Source organism: Ammospiza caudacuta, chromosome 4 (genome assembly GCF_027887145.1).
Source record: "Ammospiza caudacuta isolate bAmmCau1 chromosome 4, bAmmCau1.pri, whole genome shotgun sequence".
Taxonomy (NCBI): Eukaryota; Metazoa; Chordata; class Aves; order Passeriformes; family Passerellidae; genus Ammospiza; species Ammospiza caudacuta.
Genome location: NC_080596.1, coordinates 60838479 through 60858560, shown reverse-complemented (window position 1 = coordinate 60858560; position 20082 = coordinate 60838479). Strand labels below are relative to the sequence as shown.

The following is a 20082-nucleotide window of genomic DNA, read 5'->3' as shown; positions in this document are numbered from 1 at the left end:
AGGATATAAAAAGTTATCAGTTGTTATTAATTCCGAACATCATGAATCCTACATTTCAGCAAAGAATTGTAATCAATCAATTTAATTCCAGGCACTGAAAAGTTTTAAGTATAATGTCCTCTCTCAGGATGATTTCCAAATATTTATCTTTCCTTGCAGTTTTCCAGACTTACCTAACCTTCGAGATTTTTTTCAAGTATATTTACATAAGTCTTCTCTTTCTCACAAAGCCCCTAATGCTCACTGTATTCTTTTGGTTTAGCACAGCTCTCATCAGCAGTCAAAATACTCTGTTTTGATTTAAGGGGTACCAAAAAAATCAAGCCTGCAGGTGTGACTTTTTGCCTGAATGAATGACACCATGTGCTCCATTGCCTGGTCACCACAGTCCACCAGGTCACAACCTCATCACTCATAAGCTGAACAAGTCCATAATAGTTTCACAGTACAGCTAATTCCACTCAAATTGCCAAATACAGCTCCAAGGTCATGTCCTGAAACACTCAACTGCCTCACTTAAGGAGACCCCTTCAAACAGTACTTAAAAATTTTCACTCAGAAACCCAAAAAGCCATATCTTTTCTAAACAGACTGTGTGTATCCATATGCATGCAGATAAACGCATAAAAGGCAAAGAGCTTCCAAACAACCTTGAGAAACAAATTTCCTTTTGCAAGCTACTAGACCACTACTTTGTGAATTCATGGGATCACAGTTACAATGCCACAGTGCTGGAAGGACATTACTCTATCCTCACTTGTGCAGGAAGCACTGTGATCTTCCATCAGGCAGAGTCATGTCCAAGGTGCTTAAGACAAACAGTTCCCTGGGATAATCCAATCCTTTCCTGCAGCATTCACCAGTTCACCTTTCTGCCTTACTTAACAAAACAAAGGGCACAAGGAATAGGTTTAAGCTCTAGTCTAAAAATACAAAGACTTATCCAGAAAGCTAATGTATTTACTCACATTTGAATTAAAACCATTTCAGACTTCTCCTCTAAATTCAAAGGTCTACCACAAAACACAGGAGGTCACTAGTCCTTGGGAGAGGGCCCATCCATCCCATGGCTTTCCTCCCCCACAGAATACTGGTTGCAGCTTACAACCATGTAACAGCAATAGTACAAATAAATATTGGCAGTTGAAAACAGAGTTAAAGAAATGGTGCTACTTCAAGTTGTAAGGAAGACAAATTTACAATCTGAGTAGCCAGCTCAACTCACTTTCCTGACTCCAAACTGACATGCAGACACAGTTTCATAGACAAGAAGGTACATTTTATGGAACTAAAGAAGATGGTGGCAAGTAAACAAAGTGCCAAGTCTTTGCAAAGGGTAGCAGAAGGGACTTATAAAAGATGGAGAACAAATCTCCACTTTATTATCACATGGCACAGAGATCACACTACCGTATGGGTCAGCAGCAGCTGAACTAAAGTGACAATAAAACCTACCTACCTATGGGATTTTTTTGCTACATCTCTGCTGCACAGTCACTTTTAGATAATTCAGGTCAAATACATGTCTTCCTTTAACCCTGCATGCACACACCCACCCATGCCATTTCAAGAAATGAAGATAAATTAGCAAAACAACAGTGCTTTTGATTTTAAATAAAGGTACATAGGCTGGAGAAAATATTTAAAGCAATTTCATTATTGTGAAAAATAATTTGAACATTTCACTTTTAGCAAATGTAAGGGAAAAATATATATGTATCAATAAATAAACCACTTGATTATTAGATATGAGGGAATTCTGAAAAAAACCCTTAGTACTTCCCATCACATGAAAAAAACCCAACACTTAAAGGAGAGTTAAAAGTCAAAAACTTTTAAATGCTATAAAGACTCCCTGTAATATTTGAAGTTAACAAGTGAACGATTTATTTTTAAGACTCCTTCATTTTTAGAAAAGTTGAATATTTATCATTTTGTAGAGCAGATCCATTCCATAGCAATAGAGATAATGTATTGAATTACTGTATATGTATGAATGACTGCATATGCATGTATATATTGAATTACTGCACATGCATGAGTTGCTTCATGACATAATTACAAAATAGCCAGTTTGACTGTTGATCATCTAGCATCTGAAACAACCAACTACGAGAACTGATTCACAGCAAAACCAAAACAAATAAATTCACAAGGGAACAAATGTATAGAGAGAAAAAAAATACTCGAATAAAAGACATGTGAGTCATAAAGTTGTAGTTAATAAATAATAAATAAAGCATCAATAAATATATCAACTCCAAGGGAGACTCCACACATGCCTCAAAAGCTGAACCACAATTGTTTCTGAAAAGTATACAGAAATGCACAATATCACTGGACTTTTGTAAAGATATAAACCAAGTTATTCAAGTTTCATTTAAACTTTTCTTGAAAATGGAAACATTCTGAATTAACAACTTAGAGACTGTTTTATATTTGTTTGCACATTTCTTATTTCTAAACCGCAACTTTTTAACTGAGAAAACAGTAATGTAAATTGCAGAAAAATTCTGATTTGAAATCTAATTTCCACTGACTACTATTAAATGCCATGCATTTAATAGCAAGTATTTTTCATGTGGATTTATAGCTATGTTTTCATATAAATTTAAAATAAAATTATGCATTAGGTCTTTATAACTCAAGTATTAATACTTCTACTGAATTATGGTGCTCAGTAAACATAAAAGTTTAGACTACTATAAATCAATAGTGACACAAACTACATTATATGCAAATTTCAATATAACCTGATTTCTCTGTTGGTAAAGTAGTTTCATTTTACATTTAAATATCTCATTTTAAGGGATATAATCAAACATGATGAAAAAGATCCAAGATATATTTCCTTGTAATGCAATCAGATGTGCTCATCAGTAACTTCTTACCTTCATGCTTATATGTCATTTCTTGGCAGCCAGAAAAATAAAGGCACACCAAGGCACAGAGGCAGAGAAAAAAAGAAAAATATAAAACAAGAAATATGAACTCCATCACACCAGTGTGCAGGCTTTCCACCACTGCAAATACAGTTCATTTATTAAAGTTTAAAAAAGGCACAATCCATAGAGTCCTGCAGTTACCAAATAAACTGGGTAAATATGTCTTACTTTTAAATGCATGACTCTATCCATCATGGAATGATTGTACCTCCATTCCACATGTCAAAAATAAACAAAATATAAAAAATATTGCTTCTGAAGTGTCTTAGTTATTTCACAACAAAAAATTGAAAAAAAAAATTAAACCACCTTGGAAAAAATCAGGTGTCTGAATATATAGAGTCCCTAATCACTTCTCTGAAGACCCTGCAAGCACAGAGGTTATAAAGCCCATCCCACTTTGCTGCTCCTTTCCTTGGGGAGCCTGAACCAGTTGTCAGCATTGTTCCATGAACTCCTTGGGAATTAAAAGAGTGTTCAGTGAAAGCTCCAGTAGCAACAGTAACCTAGTGCACCTACAGAGCTCCAGAAATAACACTCATAGCTAATTACAAAAACACAGAGCTGTCAGAAGCTTCTCAGCTGAACTGATGTTCAGGGCTGTAAAGGCTACTGGCAAATCATTCACACAATATGTCTCAAAGATGGAGAAAGGCATTCCATGGATTCTGTTCCAGATAACACAAGAACTGTCAGAAAATACTCTTTAGAAAACAACCACAGACTCATTAGAAAACCACCACAGACTCTGCACTCAGACCATCTCAGGAATGAAGGAAGCTGCAGTCTAAAATCACCCATTTAGGAACATCTGCAACTGATGAGTGTAAATCTTCACCCTGTGCATCGCATTCCTGGTTGTTAGAACAAAAAAAAAAACTCATTCTGGAAAGTATAGAATGATTCATCTGACTATTTTCATGAAACCTCTTTCTCATTAGTCATTTCCTCCTTCACTTTGTCACAAGGAATGGGACACATTTGGAAATAGATACAACCTACCAGCCAAACTTGTTAATTCACTGTGTTAACCCTAATTTTACATTTAACAAACCTTAGAAAAGCAAAGCCAAAGACTTAGATCAGCAGTTTCTTTTTCCACGTGTTTGGTTACGACCGAGGTTAACACATAATTTCACTACTATGCTCTACAGGGTGTATGGTCTATATGAGATATAAAATCTTGCACAGATAATAGTCAGAAATACACTTAAGTTGTGCATGTCTACATATAAAACAACTCATCTTAGACTGCCTTTATAGTCTGTGGAGAGAACCAGGCAATTTTAGGCCAAAACTCCTATGTCCTATTTAGATATCTACTTCCAACCACTTTATGTTACCATACAGATGTTTGTATCTCATGTCCATTACTGACATCTAACCAACATTTGCAACAGTTGGATAAATAAATTCCACTATTTTCTTCTGGATTCCTGACATAGGCTGTAAAAACAGAGGTGATGAAATGGCAAAATCCGAACTCATCTGAGTGAGCAACTCATTCCACTTAGATTGTTTCAATTAACTGTGGGAAACACAGCTCCTTTTAGCATTTTGATCCTCACAGGACCACACAGGTGGCCTGGAAGGAAATCAGCCAGGATTGGGTTTTTAGAAGTTAACACCAACTGCAGCTAAACTGTGAGTCAATGCTGCATATAAATGTAAATATTCTACAAGTTTATCCATTGCCAGGTAATGGCACAGTAGTATTACTGATTACTTCTTTCATTCCTTAAGGAATCAGCTAATTTAGAAAGTTTAAATACAATTATAAATTAACTATATTAACTAGTGTGTATATATGGTGTAACTACTACAGTACATAAAATCCCATTTGCTCTTCTCTCATAACCTTCTCTTTTTTCACTCAGCAGAATTCCCCATATTATAGCACTCAGCAAACAGAAAATAGCATTGACACAAAATTTTAATGGTTAATGCCCATTCTCTCCCATCCTCAGTTTGGTTGATAAGGAAAAGAAGAAGAGACCACAAAAGTATCAGGTTGCTCAAGACACATCAGGTGGCACCTGTGTCAGCTGAAGTTCTACTAACACAGAGCACTTTCAAGACATAAATACATATTTATTGAAGTTCTCAGCCTACAGAAATTCTCATCACCAGTTACTGACATCTAAAAATTGACTTAACTAGCTTTGCTTCATGAGGAATTTACAATTTAGCAAATGATCTTACACATTTGACTTACAATCAGATAAAGGCTGATAATTAGAGAAAACTATAAAAAATACAGTATAAGTTAAATACATCTATATATATTTACTTTTGCATTTGTTTTTAAAAACTCCTCTCAAAACACAAATTTCCAGTTACACTATACCAAGAAAGAATGGTTTACAGTTGCTGCAAATATATTTGGCAGGATCTATTGTTACTTCTGAATTTTTTTCTTTTTTCCTATGTAAAATACACATCATTATTAGAAACAGAATTTGAAGAAACTACCAGTGAAATAGAGAGTCCCCAAGGATAAATTTTTCAGAATATAGGCATTAGAGTGCAGAGCAATATAAAAGCACCACCTGGAGGTTAACAGGAATAGACTGTGCAGAACACACTGACACAAGGCACCCATTTAAGACAGAATATATCTTAAGCTACTATATAGATGATAATGATAACTCCACTCTTCATTTCCATTTTTTCCCTCTTACTCCATTTCCCACCTCCCACACACATGCTCCAGGCTGCTAATGTTCAACTTCACAAAAAACATTATTCAGCAAATTACTTTTAGTGCATTACAAGAAACTTTAAGGGTACTTTCTGAAGCAAAACTTCTCTCTTTTTATGATCTGAATTTTTGTCTTGAACCTTGTATTAGTTATTAACGCATAACAGTTGGAATTGTCTTGCTACTTATGTATCACATACAGAAATATTATTTCAGTAACATTCCCAGCAGGAGTTATTCTTTAATTGTGATTTAGCTCTGTGTTGGTACAAGTAGTTTAAAGGGGGTATGTTCTTTAAAGCAGCCTGAATATCTGTCCATTGAAATAGTAGTTGCTTCAAGCCATTAAATCGTTATGCCTCGAGCCACTTGAATATTTAGGCTACAGTGGCTAAAAATGTAATTTTACTGTTTATTTAAAACAAACCGCAAAAATAACATTACTTGTGTGAAGTACAAAATTCTTGAATTACCCTAAAAAATGAAGCACTTACCAGTAAGTGTAAGCAAAAGAATGATTGAATTTTTCTCATTAAGCAGAGCTTCAAATTTGGGCAGTATTTAAATTCAGTATTTATTAAAAGTATTCAATTCAGGCAGAAAGAGATGTTCACAGCAACAGAAATGTATGAAAAACCGAAGGTTTGCTCACCTTTGGAGGCTTCAGACTTTTCCTCCTCTGTTTTTTAGAGCGCAATAACCGTTCTCTTTCCTAGAAGGAAAGAGAACATTTTGGTATGGGTTTGTTTTAAAACTATACTTAGGTATGTCTAACACAGAGAAATACCATTAACATTTTCTTTAAGCCTCTGGTAAAGCCAACACAATGTCTTTATCCTTTTGATTAACACCATGTCACACCACACTGCACTGCAGCTTTGTGCCTTTAGCAAACAAACCTTCAGCCACGTACTTCACACATCTGATGGGAAGTTGGCAAGAAAAGGCTTTGTTAAATACTGAGCACAGATTTCTGACAGTTCTTTTGACTCTTTTACCAAGAAGCTCACTATGGAAACAGAATTCAGAGTGTCACTCCAGTGTTCAACCATCCTGAAGCAGCAGGTCGGTAGCCAAAAATTAGTCCAGTCTCAGTAATTAGAAGTTGTTATTATATCAGACACACTCTGATATACATGCGTGCATATGCAGATACAGTGTTACATCTGACTTATCCTTGTAGGGCAAAAGTCTCAAATCCAAAGGCACTCTCAGTCTCTGTCAGTTTAGTCGCTGTCTTTGTTCTACTCCAGTTTTGGTGCAAGATCACAATAAACTATACCATGGCATGAGGAGGCCATGACTGCAAATGCAAGATTTCTGTTTGTCTAAGTCCAAGAATACTGCCTCAAATTCCAAAGGAGAAGAAGAGGAAGAGAAGGTAAAAAATGTGAAGGAGCAAGCCAAAAAACCCAACAACACAGGAGGCAGGTGCTCTGTCTTCTTGCTTTTTTCTGATTCTTTCCTTAGCTCTGCATCTTTGTTTGCAGCACCTCTATTTTTAAAAGACAGACTGCAGTTCCAAGTGCTTCTTTAGCAGTTATTGCTCACTGCATGGTATTATTCTATTCAGTTATTTGCTTTGCATTCAGTTGAGAAACTGGAAAAATAGGAAGCTCACAGTAGAAATCACAACAAAATTATTTATCAGCACATTGTTCCAGGAAATAAGTGTTGGAAAATGTAAAATAGCTGAGAGAAGTACAACAATTTACACAGCACCTTGAATACATGTGGTTTGAAAAATAAGGAAAAGTAATGACTGCCAAGATAGAATGCTGCAGGTATTTCAAGCTGCAGAATAATACAACATTTTAAGCTTAAAAAACCGGACAGCAGAATTTAATACTTTTAAAGAAGAGTGCTGTCTTCTCAGATGTCCATTTAAGACACATTTCCTGCTTTAAGTGGGGTATTCTGCCTCCCAAGCAGGTGTCCAAACAAATGCAGTGCAGAATGAACAAACATTTCCAAAATCTCAGTCCTCCTGTTTCTAGTCTTGTTTGTAAGAAGACTGCTTAATTTACTTCTTCAACATAAATCAAGCTACAAGAACAATAATAACGCCAATTGAATCCACTAGCATCTTTTGCAGTCATCTGAGTTTACCTTGACAGCTTTCCTTTTAAGAACTGACCAGAACACCCTGCTGCGAGAGAAGTCATGTTGACAAGGCTTTAACAGCGTCAAAGATACCCTACAGATGACACTGTTAATCAGTTCACACAACCCTACTGCCCAAGACTACTGCTCTTATTTCCATGTATCATATTGCTCTCAGCTGGAGTTAAGCTGATTATTTTTATATTAATCAGATATGGGACATTTGGGTCGTTCTTGGTAACTATGATAGATCTGTAGTCTACAGAGGTGTGGGTTGGGCCAGAAAAGAGAGCTCAAAAGCAACAATGTGCAGAATTCCACTGCATTCACATCGAAGGCAAAGGCTCAGTTACTTTGTACTGGAATCAAAGAAGATTCCTAGTTAAAAATTTAAGTAATTTCTGCAAGTGGAATAGTATCTGTAAGTAGGAAAAAAAGCAAAAATGAAACAATATTTTAAAATATTTATTTATTTTACTTTTACACTAAACACAAGTTAATATTATTTGACCAAAGTCAGGATACAATATATTTCCTCACATCACTAGCTGAGACAGTAAAAAGAGAGCCCTCTCATACCCACTTTGCACTGAAATATAAGTGAGGTTTTATCTGCCATATACTGCACATCTAATGTCATATCACCATCCCTTCCTACGCAGTTTTACTTGGAAGTTAAAGCAGCATCACTCTGTGGACCAGACCCTACATCATAGCATCTGAGAAACATCCTACTGCTTGGAACACTGGGACACTGGGGAATGCACACAGACATCCAACCTTGGCACTGATTTCAGAGAAAAATCCTGGGCCAAAATCTCAGAGGAACTGCCAGGAACTGAGACAGTGTTCCACATACAGTAATAACACACCTTCTTCTTTCTCCTTTTTGGAGCTTCTATTTTTATTTTCAATGATGTATACAATTATTTTATTTTCTATTTAGACAGAAGGCTCTTAAATTCTTTTTATCATCTTTTAGCAGTCAGTAGTGCCATTTGAGATGTCTGAGTTTGCCTGAGTTCTAGATGCTGCTCCAGAATGGCAAGGGTCTCTCAGAGATTATGTGCAAATTTCTGCCAGCACCAGAAGGGTTTATCACAAATTGCACTAAATAGCACTAGACACCTTTAACACAACTTGAAATATTCCTCATCAAACACAACTTGCAGAGTTCCTGTGAACATCAAACACTGCAAACATCCATGAGCATCACCTTCAGAAGCCTTCCAAGTCAGAGGGCAGCAGCTGGGCAATTCTAATCCTAAGCCATGCTGCTACCTTTGGTTTGAGGAACCACACAGCGTTCTCCCCATCTTTTTAAATACAGCTTGTATGGCCAGCTCAGCTGGAGATGCTTAGCCAGGTGAAATTAATGACACCATGTTTCTCACTTTTAGGAGAACTTCTAGATCAGGGGAGTGCTTGGGTTTGCACCCAACACATTTTAGTCATTAAGTTTTGGAAAGTCTCCTTTACTCAAGTTCCTTTTTTGTTGACAGCCAGTTCTGTAAGTAAGGCTGATCATGCACTTTTTTTCACAAGCAGCTCATAATAGGTAAATATTTTTAATACAAAGATTCATACACATTCCAAAAAATTCATTCACTACCTGAGAAAAACAACGACCCTTTGACACCAAAGAAGTATTTCTATATCACTACTACAACTGCAGTTAAAACATTCCTCTCAAATCTTTAGCTTGCCTATAGGTGTGTGTGCATGCACATGTGTATACCAGTCATAAACATTACCACTGTGAGATCATCAATAACATGCTGTTGTTCTTTGACTTGCAGTCTAAGGAATTCAATTTCTTGTTCCTCTCGTGTGCTGCTGAGATCATTCAGAGATGTGTGCCTCTTCAGTGCTGGTTGTGCAGATAACTTTTCTTTCTACAAAAATAAAAAACATAAAGAATGTTTTAAACTGCCTTGCTGCAACAGGAGAAAAACTCTCATGTGCCATGTAGCAACCAAGAATTCTTTGAACCCATCAATGCATACTCCACTACAACACAAGGCTTCTTTCAACAAAAAAACCCTCACATTCTATATGCCTCTGTTAATCTCTCACATAAGATATTTTAGAACAGAATCAAAGAACAGTCTGGGAAAAAAAAATTTGCAGACAAGTGAACTCAGTGATCTAGCATAGTGCATGCAGTCAAATTCAGTTCTGACTTCTAATCATAAAAGCAGTATTTATTAAAGCTGATTTTTAGTCACAGCTTTTTACAGCCGGCAAAAACATTTTATCTATCTGGGCTCCATTCCCTTAATCAGTGTGAATTGATACAACACAAAGCACATGCCACTCTGAATTTAGAATATGAGTTTTCAGCTGTATTGTCTGCATTTGACAGTTGCCCCATCCCACTGTGGAGACTGATGTGTTTGTTAGAATAAAAGCCTCTCAAGCACTTCCAGCTCAAAGTTACTGTGTGCAATGTTCTCTCATAACACAGCGTTGGAGATGATTACTTACCAGAGGTGGTTACTTACCAGCTCTACATTTTCCCTCGATAAATTCTTTATTTTCTCTTCCATTCTCTGGATACATTGTAACATATCATCATTTTTTTTGCTCATCCTCTTATTTTTTTCTACCAAAGGCTTCAGCTGACTTTCTGTCTCCCGAGAACGTTTCAGCTGCAAATGGCAAAGGAACAAAGTTAGCTGGGCTTTAGTTTACCTTGGAAGGAAAATAAAAAAAGGTGTGTTTCCACTTGCTTTTCTTAATTCAGAAAGTTCAGCTCTTCTGCTGAATGGCATCTGTCATACACCACTGCTGAACTAAGAACTACAGCAGCCCAAGCAAGTAAGATGCAGCATTTTTGTATTGTCTGCCAAAAAAACTAAATCTGGTCACTGGATTTTGCTCTTGGCAAACACTTATGATGATCCATAGTGATTTCTTTATAAACTAATCTCAATAGATATAAACTTCTTGTGACCAACTAGGTCTCTAGACAAGTTGTTTTCACCAATTTAGCCATCCCTTAAGAAGAGGACACTCTTCCTCCTCTTAATGCACAATTAGAGCCATGAGAAAGTCAGCCAGAGGGCACAGATTCAATCTCAGCATTCTGCTGACATTTTCAAGCTGCTCAATTTTGCTCCTGTGGTTTTATAATGTTAGACAATTACATGAAGCAAATTACTGCTCTTCCTTGCATTTGTGTGTATTTAATATTTCACTGTTTTTACTCCATGAGTCATTTTGTTTGGGGAAAAAAAATCTATGTTTCTCAGTTAAAAGACTTTTCAATTTGCTAAGTTTTATCTGGAAAGGACAAAGAGATCACATTTGCTTTTCTGAGATAAATTCACTGATAAATTTGTTTTCTGTTTCATTCTTGAGAAAACTATTTTTCACAATTTTTAATCCCATGGCCTTGCTGATACTACTGATTTTATGTGTACTCTTGTCTCATAATATAAAACCGGCTCTACATCTCTTTCAAAATACTTTTCTTATGCAACTGAATCTAGAATCAAGAAGAGCACTTGACTGAGTCATACATCCCCCCTCCATCTAGAGGGACACTGAAGGATACATTGAAATACTTCTGCATTCTTCAGGGATGTTTTGAATTATTTAGGCCCACAGAAAGGATTAACAAGGAGGGCGATGTCAATGTGTCACAAAGCCATCAATGTTTCACTCATCTGTAGGACTGACACATGGCACCACTTCAGCCCTCAACATAATTTTAGAATCGGATATAGGTTCCATCTTTTTAGAATGAAAAATCTTTTCCTCTGCCACTAGAATTAAGGCATTAAGGCACAAGTGTAAAAAGTCCCGTTGTGAAACTCACCTCCATTGCAGTCAATGAGAGCTTTAACCATTAACCTCAGCACAAGTACTGATAAAGGCTGATAAAATTCATTCTTAAAATTCATGTCATATCCTTTTCTGTGTAAGTTACTATCCCTCTTCTAGGATAATTTCACCTACTTAAGAGACTTCCCTTGAGAAATGGCAGATTTTTCATCACTACCACAAGAAAGCTTTTTTAACTCCTAGCTAGCACAAGCATGTCACAGAGACAAATTTCAAAAGGATGAATACAGCAATTTAAGTGCATGGATTATGCATGTTTTACACAACACCATTACACAGTGCCACAGGCAACATACCAGTTAATTTGATTACTATGACCCCAAAACAAATCTGTAAATTTTTATTTTTGTGGGACAGGAAAGATTCCATCCATGTCTTCTATGGTCACAAGATTAATTTCTATAGAAATCTCTGTTACATTTAGATATAATTGACTGAGGCCAACCAGCACTAATTTGTAAATTATTTATAACACTGACTTTCCAGCATTAAATCTTTTGCCATAAAGATGCCCTCCCAGTCACCATCTGTGTTATTACTAATTAATTTACCAGTTCATTTCTTTCATCTGCTAGGAGAGTATTCCTGTCTTCCAGCTTTCTTATTACAGCATTCAGTTCAGCAATTTTTAACTGAAATCTCCGCACATCTCGTTCATCCAGGTGCTGCTCCTTTACATCAAAAACATATAGATTTATAAAATTACTTTAAAAAAATATTTTACTGTCCATAGTTTACTATCATAGCTTAGCAACCGTATTATGTAAGTTTAAAACGGACTTGTACATCAGTGTCTGGAAAACTTACTATAATTAACTGAAATACCAAATAATAACATCCTGGGAAAATGCTTCATGAACAGCATCTTGTGAAATGCATGTAAAGTTTAACAATTAAACAAACTATCTAGGTAAATAATATTTCATATACAGCAGGTTACTTCTCACCAGATTTCTTATTCTCAGCTAAAACAGTTCTAGTGTAAAGGACATAGATTAAAATCACATGGCTCAGTTTTTGAGTAGTACCTATTTTCTAATAATAGTGAGAAAATACTGAGGTTCACAGATCAAGATGAGAGTGTAAATTCTGCAAGTTCTATATCCATATATTTCTCAATATTCTTTGCAATTTAAGAGGTCCAAGGAGTTTTTAAATCATTAGTAAAACAGCAGAGTGCAGCACCAGGCCATTTACCATTAGCAGGTCCTAATAGTAGCCACAAAATTACTGTGAACACCCTGGCAGTTCTCCAGAGCAGAAATTCAGAGAAAACTCCATTTTCTTACCGGACTTCCCATCAGTTCACTGATATCTCCTACTCCTGCAGGAAGCTCCCTCTTAGGACTGCTGTGGTATCGTTCTGCCTCCTTCACCTGGACAAGCTGCTCATCCAAAGCTTCTTTCTGAAGGAGAAGTTTCTGGGTATGGCCTGCCTGGACACCAAGGTCCTTCTCCAGAGCCAGAATCACCCTGTCCTTGCCTTTTATCTCGTCCATCTGGAAAGAAATAACGCATGAAGGAAGTTTCTGTAATATCCCCAAGTGCTCACTGCATGCAAACATACAAATTTGCAAAAACAAAGTTGTGTTTCTCTCAGGATTACACCAGCACTGAAACCGTGGCTGCCAAAAAGAAAATATATCTTCTCTGTGGTCTTTTTCTCTGTCCTTAAAAAAGGTTCAGCCTTCACTTGATCAAGAGTTTCCTTGGTCCAGTCTCAACTCAAGAGACAAACAAAACCAGAGGCAAACATGCAGTAAAACAGAATACAAGCCACTGAAAACATCCACTTCACCTGAGGATACACAATTCTATACAGAGAAGAAAAATCTGCTTTCACTATGTTTCAGCAAAGAAACACAATTAGTACAAGATATGACAAACACACCCTTTAAAACTCACCTGGGCTTTGTTTCAAAGCTTGAGCCACAGACATTTGCCCCATGATGACTCCCTCTTTATTAGTGAATATCATGTGTGGTGGATCTCTTCACAGACATTTAAAATTAGTAGCATATACATGCACAATATTTAAACTTAAAATCTTAAGCATACCTATGTATTTTATGTGCCCTTGTTATAAGATTCAAATGAGGACTGGTCTTTGTGTAGAAGGAAAAAAAAGTAAGTGCACACAGACCATTAAAATAAAGGGTAGGAAGAAAGAGTTCTTAAACAGCCTCTCTGGTTACTGAACTGTGTGTTCATACATCTCCATACCAAATAAAGCTCACTGCTCACAGTGATCCACTGCAGCTCTCATAGGATTTGTCCCTTGCAGCATCAGTGTTAAATTCACTTTGGTACTATTCCAAATGCTAGAGGAAGTGACAATCTGCAGCAGTTACTATAGAAACAGATTTCTTAACAAGAACATTAACCATTAACAATGTATTTATTGGAACTGTGCTGTATCTCCTCCAGTTTACAAAACTGCTTTCTTGGTCAACATAAATGCATGGAATTTTGGAAGTCAATTTTATTTTGAAAAAATAAAATAATGAAGTAGTTAAATCATATGTTTGTTGTTTATTGTACTCCTACATCCATACAAGTCCTTTATGTCAAGTTACACCTAAAGAAAAAAGAAGGAAAAGAAAAAAAAAGACATACTAGAAGTAATTTATAGTTCAAAGTGATTTACAGGATTAAACACAATGAGATTACATGATCAGATGCAATTTGCTTCTTCAGGATTCTTGTCTTAATCCTTTCACAATCTACAAAGCACATGAAATTAGTTTGTGTAAAGAACCTGACTGGCAGGGGATGGCTTGGCTGAACCATGATCAAAGATAAAAAGGTCAGATTGAAGTGAATAAGCTGCTCTAGACTACTCTGAAGTTCTAACTGGAACTGATGAAGATTGGCTCAGATGGAGATTTCTTCCCTGATTTAGAAAAGTTGCTGTGTCTCAACTCCTTGTACAACAAATAAAAACAAACTTCCCAGCATTTCAACTTCCATTTGTGAGACTTCCAAGTATGCCAAAAAAAGACATGCAGGAAAGAATGCAGTTTTTATTAATGGAAGAATTTGCAACATGCAGGATTTCAGAGGGACTGTGCAGTGAACAACAATGACAAAAATTAAGCAGCTGCCTCATTTAATGAATGCTATCTGTCAGGCACACTGATCTATAAGGGAGCCCTTGGGAGGAAAAAATGTCATGTAACTAAATCCTGTGGACAGTTTAGCTTTCAGCTTCACAGGTGTTCACACTGAACATCCACATAACTGACACAGGAATCTGCCCAGGCAAGGCACACATTCAGTAAGAAGACCCAAGCTTAAATATGCAGCCCTAATTCAAGGTACCCAATTAGTAGTGTATTTCATACTCTTCCTGTTCTCACAACTTAATGGTAAAGGCAATGATTTAGGCTTTAAGTTGGAAGGAAAAAGGAAAGCAACTATCTTGGTACTTGCTGAACTGACACAGAACTGATCCTTTGAAACAGATGCGACCAGTGCAGTCACAGCCACGTCACCCTCCTCTCACACTTCCATTGATCAAAGCACACAGGCTCACACAAATTAGAAAGAAATGCCACAAAAGAGCATGGTTTTGAGGTGGGGGTTAAGGGAAGGCATAATTCTCCTCTGCTTTTCCTACTACTCTTTTCCTATCACAAAGATCTACATGATGAATCTTTCAGATAAAAACAAATGCCTCAAGTTTAAGTCAAGTTAAAAGTCTTTGAAACACTGATATAATGAAATAGCAATGACTGCAGAGCCTTTTTTATTTTGGGTTTCCATTTAAAGTTACAGGTATGCACTCGAGAACCTCTTACTCATGTAAACCTGGGCACACACACACAAATACACAGAACACTGCAATAGTGCTTAGTTTTTAATAAGCACAAATCACCAGAACAAAAAATTTCTAAGGAACTAACTTACCACAAATTGATAAAGATGATTAGAATTGCATCAAGAATGCCTCCAGATTTTGCTTCAGAAGCATGGGGGTCAGTACAGTTGTGCTCTCTTCAAGGGAATGGTTACACCCTTTGTTCATCCAATGTAACTGCACTGACCTAGTTAATGTCTCAATTTTCTTATATCTACAGCAATTTCACCCAAAGACTTATTATCTTTTTCAGCCTTCCATGGTGCAGAGCAAATCTATAGAGCAAATCAAATCATCTTCCTTGCCTGTTTTCCCAACAGAGAGCACAAACTGGTCCAGAGTGGCGAAAAAAAGGGAAGAGAAGTATTTTACAGCACTGCAACCTCCCTCAGTTCCATGTGGAAGAGATGGAGAGATGGTATGTCGGGGCCCAGGAGGCAATGAAAGAGGAGTCACACGACTAGGAAAGAGAGAGATAGTTTAGGTTTAAACTGAACATAAGCTGCCACAAAAGAAGACTTCAGTTTAGCCTAGCCTATATTCTAATAGTTGTTAAAGCTCAAAGTCTCCATGTCAGTTCTGTCCCACTGGGAAACAGCTAGAGCCACAGTTTGTTACATGAAGGAAAAAAAAGTTGGCAGCATAAAGGCCAACCAACTAATGTAATTAGGCATGAATTAAGTATGTATTTTAGACATATGTATTATGGTCTCTGTTTTAGTAGGGAGAAGCATATCTTCCATTAGGCAAATGAAAATCAAAATGGATTAATCCAGTTTCCCTGCTGCCTCTATTTTAATCCATCACATGTTGTGGAAGCAACTCGGTCGTGCCAAGACTCTCTAAGAATCTACATGGTCTTAAAGAGAAGGAGTATTTTTTATTAGACTAAGTGACAGAGTTGATAAGAAAGCTTTCAGGCACAGAAGCTCTTCAGCAGATCAGGTTAAGAAGTGTTTTCATGTTTTCTACCATGGCATTGCACTTGAAGGACCAAGATTTGACAACTGGAAGCTGCATGCACAAACTCCCACCATGGCTTTCACAGATCCCTGCCTGTTCTGCAACTCATCTGAGACCTCTCAATAAGATACAGAGGACAGATACCATCTCTGCTACCAACATATTTAGCACAATGACATCCCAATCATGCACTGTGCTCACACATATTGTATAAATCAAATATATAATCCCAGAAATCCCCTCCAAGTGTTGTTTTGGTTTCAAATTTGTTTTCAGTTTAAAACAAATTTACCCACTTTCTGCAGCTACCAAGTAAACAGGGTCACATGAACTCTTCTCTATTCTCTTTTGCATGGATTTTAAAGTATTTTAGAACAGTGATTATTCTTTATGCATTTAAGGGTGGTAAAAGTCAGTGCAAAAAGTCTGTGGTAGGAGGACAGTGGAGCAACATGAGGTTAGAATGTATTTTCAATTATAGGCCTTGAGAAGAAAAGTAGCAGAAATACCCTCTGAAAGAGGATTTAAAGAAAATAAGATCATTCACAAGCAGCTGCAGAGGCAAATTACTGAGAAATCACCTTGAGTAGCATAAGTAACTCTGGAGCTCTTGGTTAAAATTAGAGTTTTATAAATATAATTTCTTCAGGGGTTTTGTGCTGTCAAATGTTAGTTGCTGAATACAGACACTACCTGCATTATGTAAATGAAGGGATAGCATTTACAGCCTGTGTCAAAATTACCCAGGTTCCTAAGAACATGTATCTAACTGCCCACTAACAGCTAAGAGAAATGAGCATAAATGAGTCTTTTAATAATATTTATGAAACATGAAAGAGAACCAAGCCAGTCATTAGAAAAAGCATCCCCTGCCAATTATGCCACACTTCAATGACTACAGTGAAAGAAAGTCAGAGACCTTTGGGGGAACTTTAGTCTCTCATGAAGTTGAAAGAGAAATTCCCAGGGAATTAAAAGCCACATCTATCAAGGCATTGACATATTCAGTTTCCAAAGTGGAAAAAGCCAGCTGCTGCATTGGCAACTGTAAGACCTTCCTCTTCACCCATTCTTGACAAAGTTATCTCCTAGCCAACTGCAGAACAAATTTCTACAGTGCTCTTCTCCAGCAGAAATTTAATTAACCTTTACACAAAGTGCCTGACACTGAAAATAGGGCTATCATGACAGAGGGATTGCTGGTTACTCTGAAGAACTAAAAGAAGATTCTACTCAAAAAATCCAGGTAAAGATTGAACCAAAAAGAATTAACATCTTTTATAGTTTTAAAGGGACACTAAGAACTAACAACAATATCCCAAGCTGAAAGCTCATGTGGAGAAAAGAATTAAAATATTCCAGAGCTGTGTACAGTATTCCCTACAACATACATGGCCAGCTATTAAAATAAATGTTTGCTGCTTATTTGGGACACTTAGAGGGAAAAAGGACTAGAGATGCCAATCATTCAGTGGAATAATAAGCATCACAGACAGAAGTGGATAGGATTTATTTTTAATTTCATGTGTAATTTTTCAAAACCAACAGTCAATTATTTCCTCCAGTAGCTCTTCTCACATATTTTTCTGAAGTGTGTAAATCTCATTAGAAGTTCTGATAAATTATACAAGAAACACCACATGGGCAGAAAATTCCAGAACTGATAAGAGGTTTCTCATATCTTTCTCAAAAGCCAGTTACAATCTCTACTACTGGATTTCTCCTATTACCTATCCCAAGTGTTCATTGACAGAACTGTAATGAAAAAGTAGTCAAAAGGATAAAAATGTAGCAAAACTAAGTAATACAAATTTTAGTTTTTTTTTTACCAGGTGCTACACCATACATAACTTTTGTCTGTTTTTAATACTGTTCCAAATTTTGTAAGGAGAGATAGAAGTCAAATTTGTGACCTTCCTAACTTTTTAGAAAATATTAAGAACAAACACAAAATGCTGAACCTGCACTATGAAAAAGGTTTGATTAGATCTGCTTGATCCAAGGAAAAACAACATCTGGCTGGAATGCTGCCCTGTGAGCTCCTAAAAGAAGAAGCATAAATCTTGGGAGGACAGAAAGCCAAGTATTATTTGCAGTCCTACAAAGCTGGAGGTGCTGGGTCTGTGCTGCAGCTTAGCTCAGCCTTGGAATGCAGCTGGAGCACGTGTCTCAAGCAGATGGCACGATCCAGGAGCAGCTGTGTGTGAAACGCAGGCGCGGCTGAGCGGCCCAAGCTGCAGCTCTGCCCAGCCAGGCACGACTGCCTGGCATGATTCAAAGCTCAGCTTTCCCGGCTCGAAATCCGACACTGCTTCAGAGGCAAAACTCACACAGGGCACAAGTGAAGTGGGAAAAGCCAGGCTCCTCCCCCGGCCAGCAGGGAGTGCCCCTGCCAACAGCCAGCCGTCCCTCTGCTCCAGAATTTTCAGACAAATGTCTCTGCATTGCCCCCAGTGATGAAAGCAGCACAAAGATACAAATTGCACTGCCTCAAAATGACAAAATCCTAGTAATGGTAAATGCGGGAGAACATGAATGCTATTAGACAGCTGTTCCCATCAATAGATAATTGGGGTTTGGTGGAGCATTAAACTTTTTCTTCTATTACTTTTCATGTCAACTGCTCACATGAAGAAATGGAATGCACTGTTCCTCAAATTTGTAGATGATACCAAATTCAGGGGAGCTGTTACCACACAAGAGGATAGGAAAAACATTCCGAGGAACTTTTCAACATGTTGGAGAAATGAGCCAAGAAACCCTCATAAAGTTTGCCTAAGAAAGGTACAATGAATGTCCTGCCCTGGGAGAGCTCAAGTGCCTGCTAGATGCCAACTGAAGTTGGCAGTTTTGCAATGGGAAGAAAAAAAAAAGGAAAAATAGACAAAAGGAAAGGTCTTTGCATCCTGTAAGGCAAGTTGGATATGGGTCAGTGGTGAGAGATTGCAATGATTGAAGTTAACTTGATATTGGGCCAAACCAGGATGTACCAAAAGAGATTTAGCTTTTTATTAAGCATATGGGAAACCACACCAGGAGCACCAGAGCCACTTCTGGGCTCCCCAGCACAAAAAATAAGGTATTGACACACTGGCCTAAGTGCCATAGAACTGGAGGAAAGCCAGTAAGATCACTATGGGGCTGCAGCATCCAGCATTGCAGGAATGGTGAAGGTGCCAGGCTCACTCAGCCAGCCAAAGGAAGCAGGCAGGATGAGTTAAAACAGCAGATATTCTGGATATCCATTCTGAATATCCATTTATCCAAAGGGGAATTACAGCCATGAACAAAGTACATGCTTCTCCAAGATACACAGCAAAAGGACAATACTGACAATCAAAAGAAGAACAAGAAAGAAATGTCACAGTGACTGGGCTTTAGGGCAGGCTGTCACTGCTGAACTCCATCTTGGGAGGTTTTCAGACTGGACTGGAAGAGGCCCAGAGCAACCTTATCCAACCTTGAAAGCAGCTCTGCTTCAAGCAGGATGCTGGACCTGGAGAACACCCTCACCATCTAAATTTCCCATGATTGTATTACACTCCCAATGCTAAACCATACTGAAGACAGACACCATCTTAATATAACCCATACTAAAGACAGACAGACAAACCACCATATTAAGAGTTGTGCAAGGTTAGAAAATATGAATTAGTGAAGGA

The 20082-nt window shown here is 37.4% G+C and overlaps 1 protein-coding gene across 1 annotated transcript in view; it reads right to left on the bottom strand.

Moving 5' to 3' along the window:
* The window catches only part of JAKMIP1 (janus kinase and microtubule interacting protein 1), a 142330-nt gene that overhangs the window by 45955 nt on the left and 76293 nt on the right, over positions 1-20082 (bottom strand). Inside the window, exons 6-10 of the mRNA XM_058802913.1 lie at positions 12888-13097; positions 12150-12269; positions 10254-10400; positions 9504-9644; positions 6299-6358 (exon numbers count right to left, since the gene is read on the bottom strand). Of these exons, the coding sequence (XP_058658896.1) occupies positions 6299-6358; positions 9504-9644; positions 10254-10400; positions 12150-12269; positions 12888-13097 (678 nt within the window). The remainder of the gene's footprint in view (positions 1-6298; positions 6359-9503; positions 9645-10253; positions 10401-12149; positions 12270-12887; positions 13098-20082) is intronic.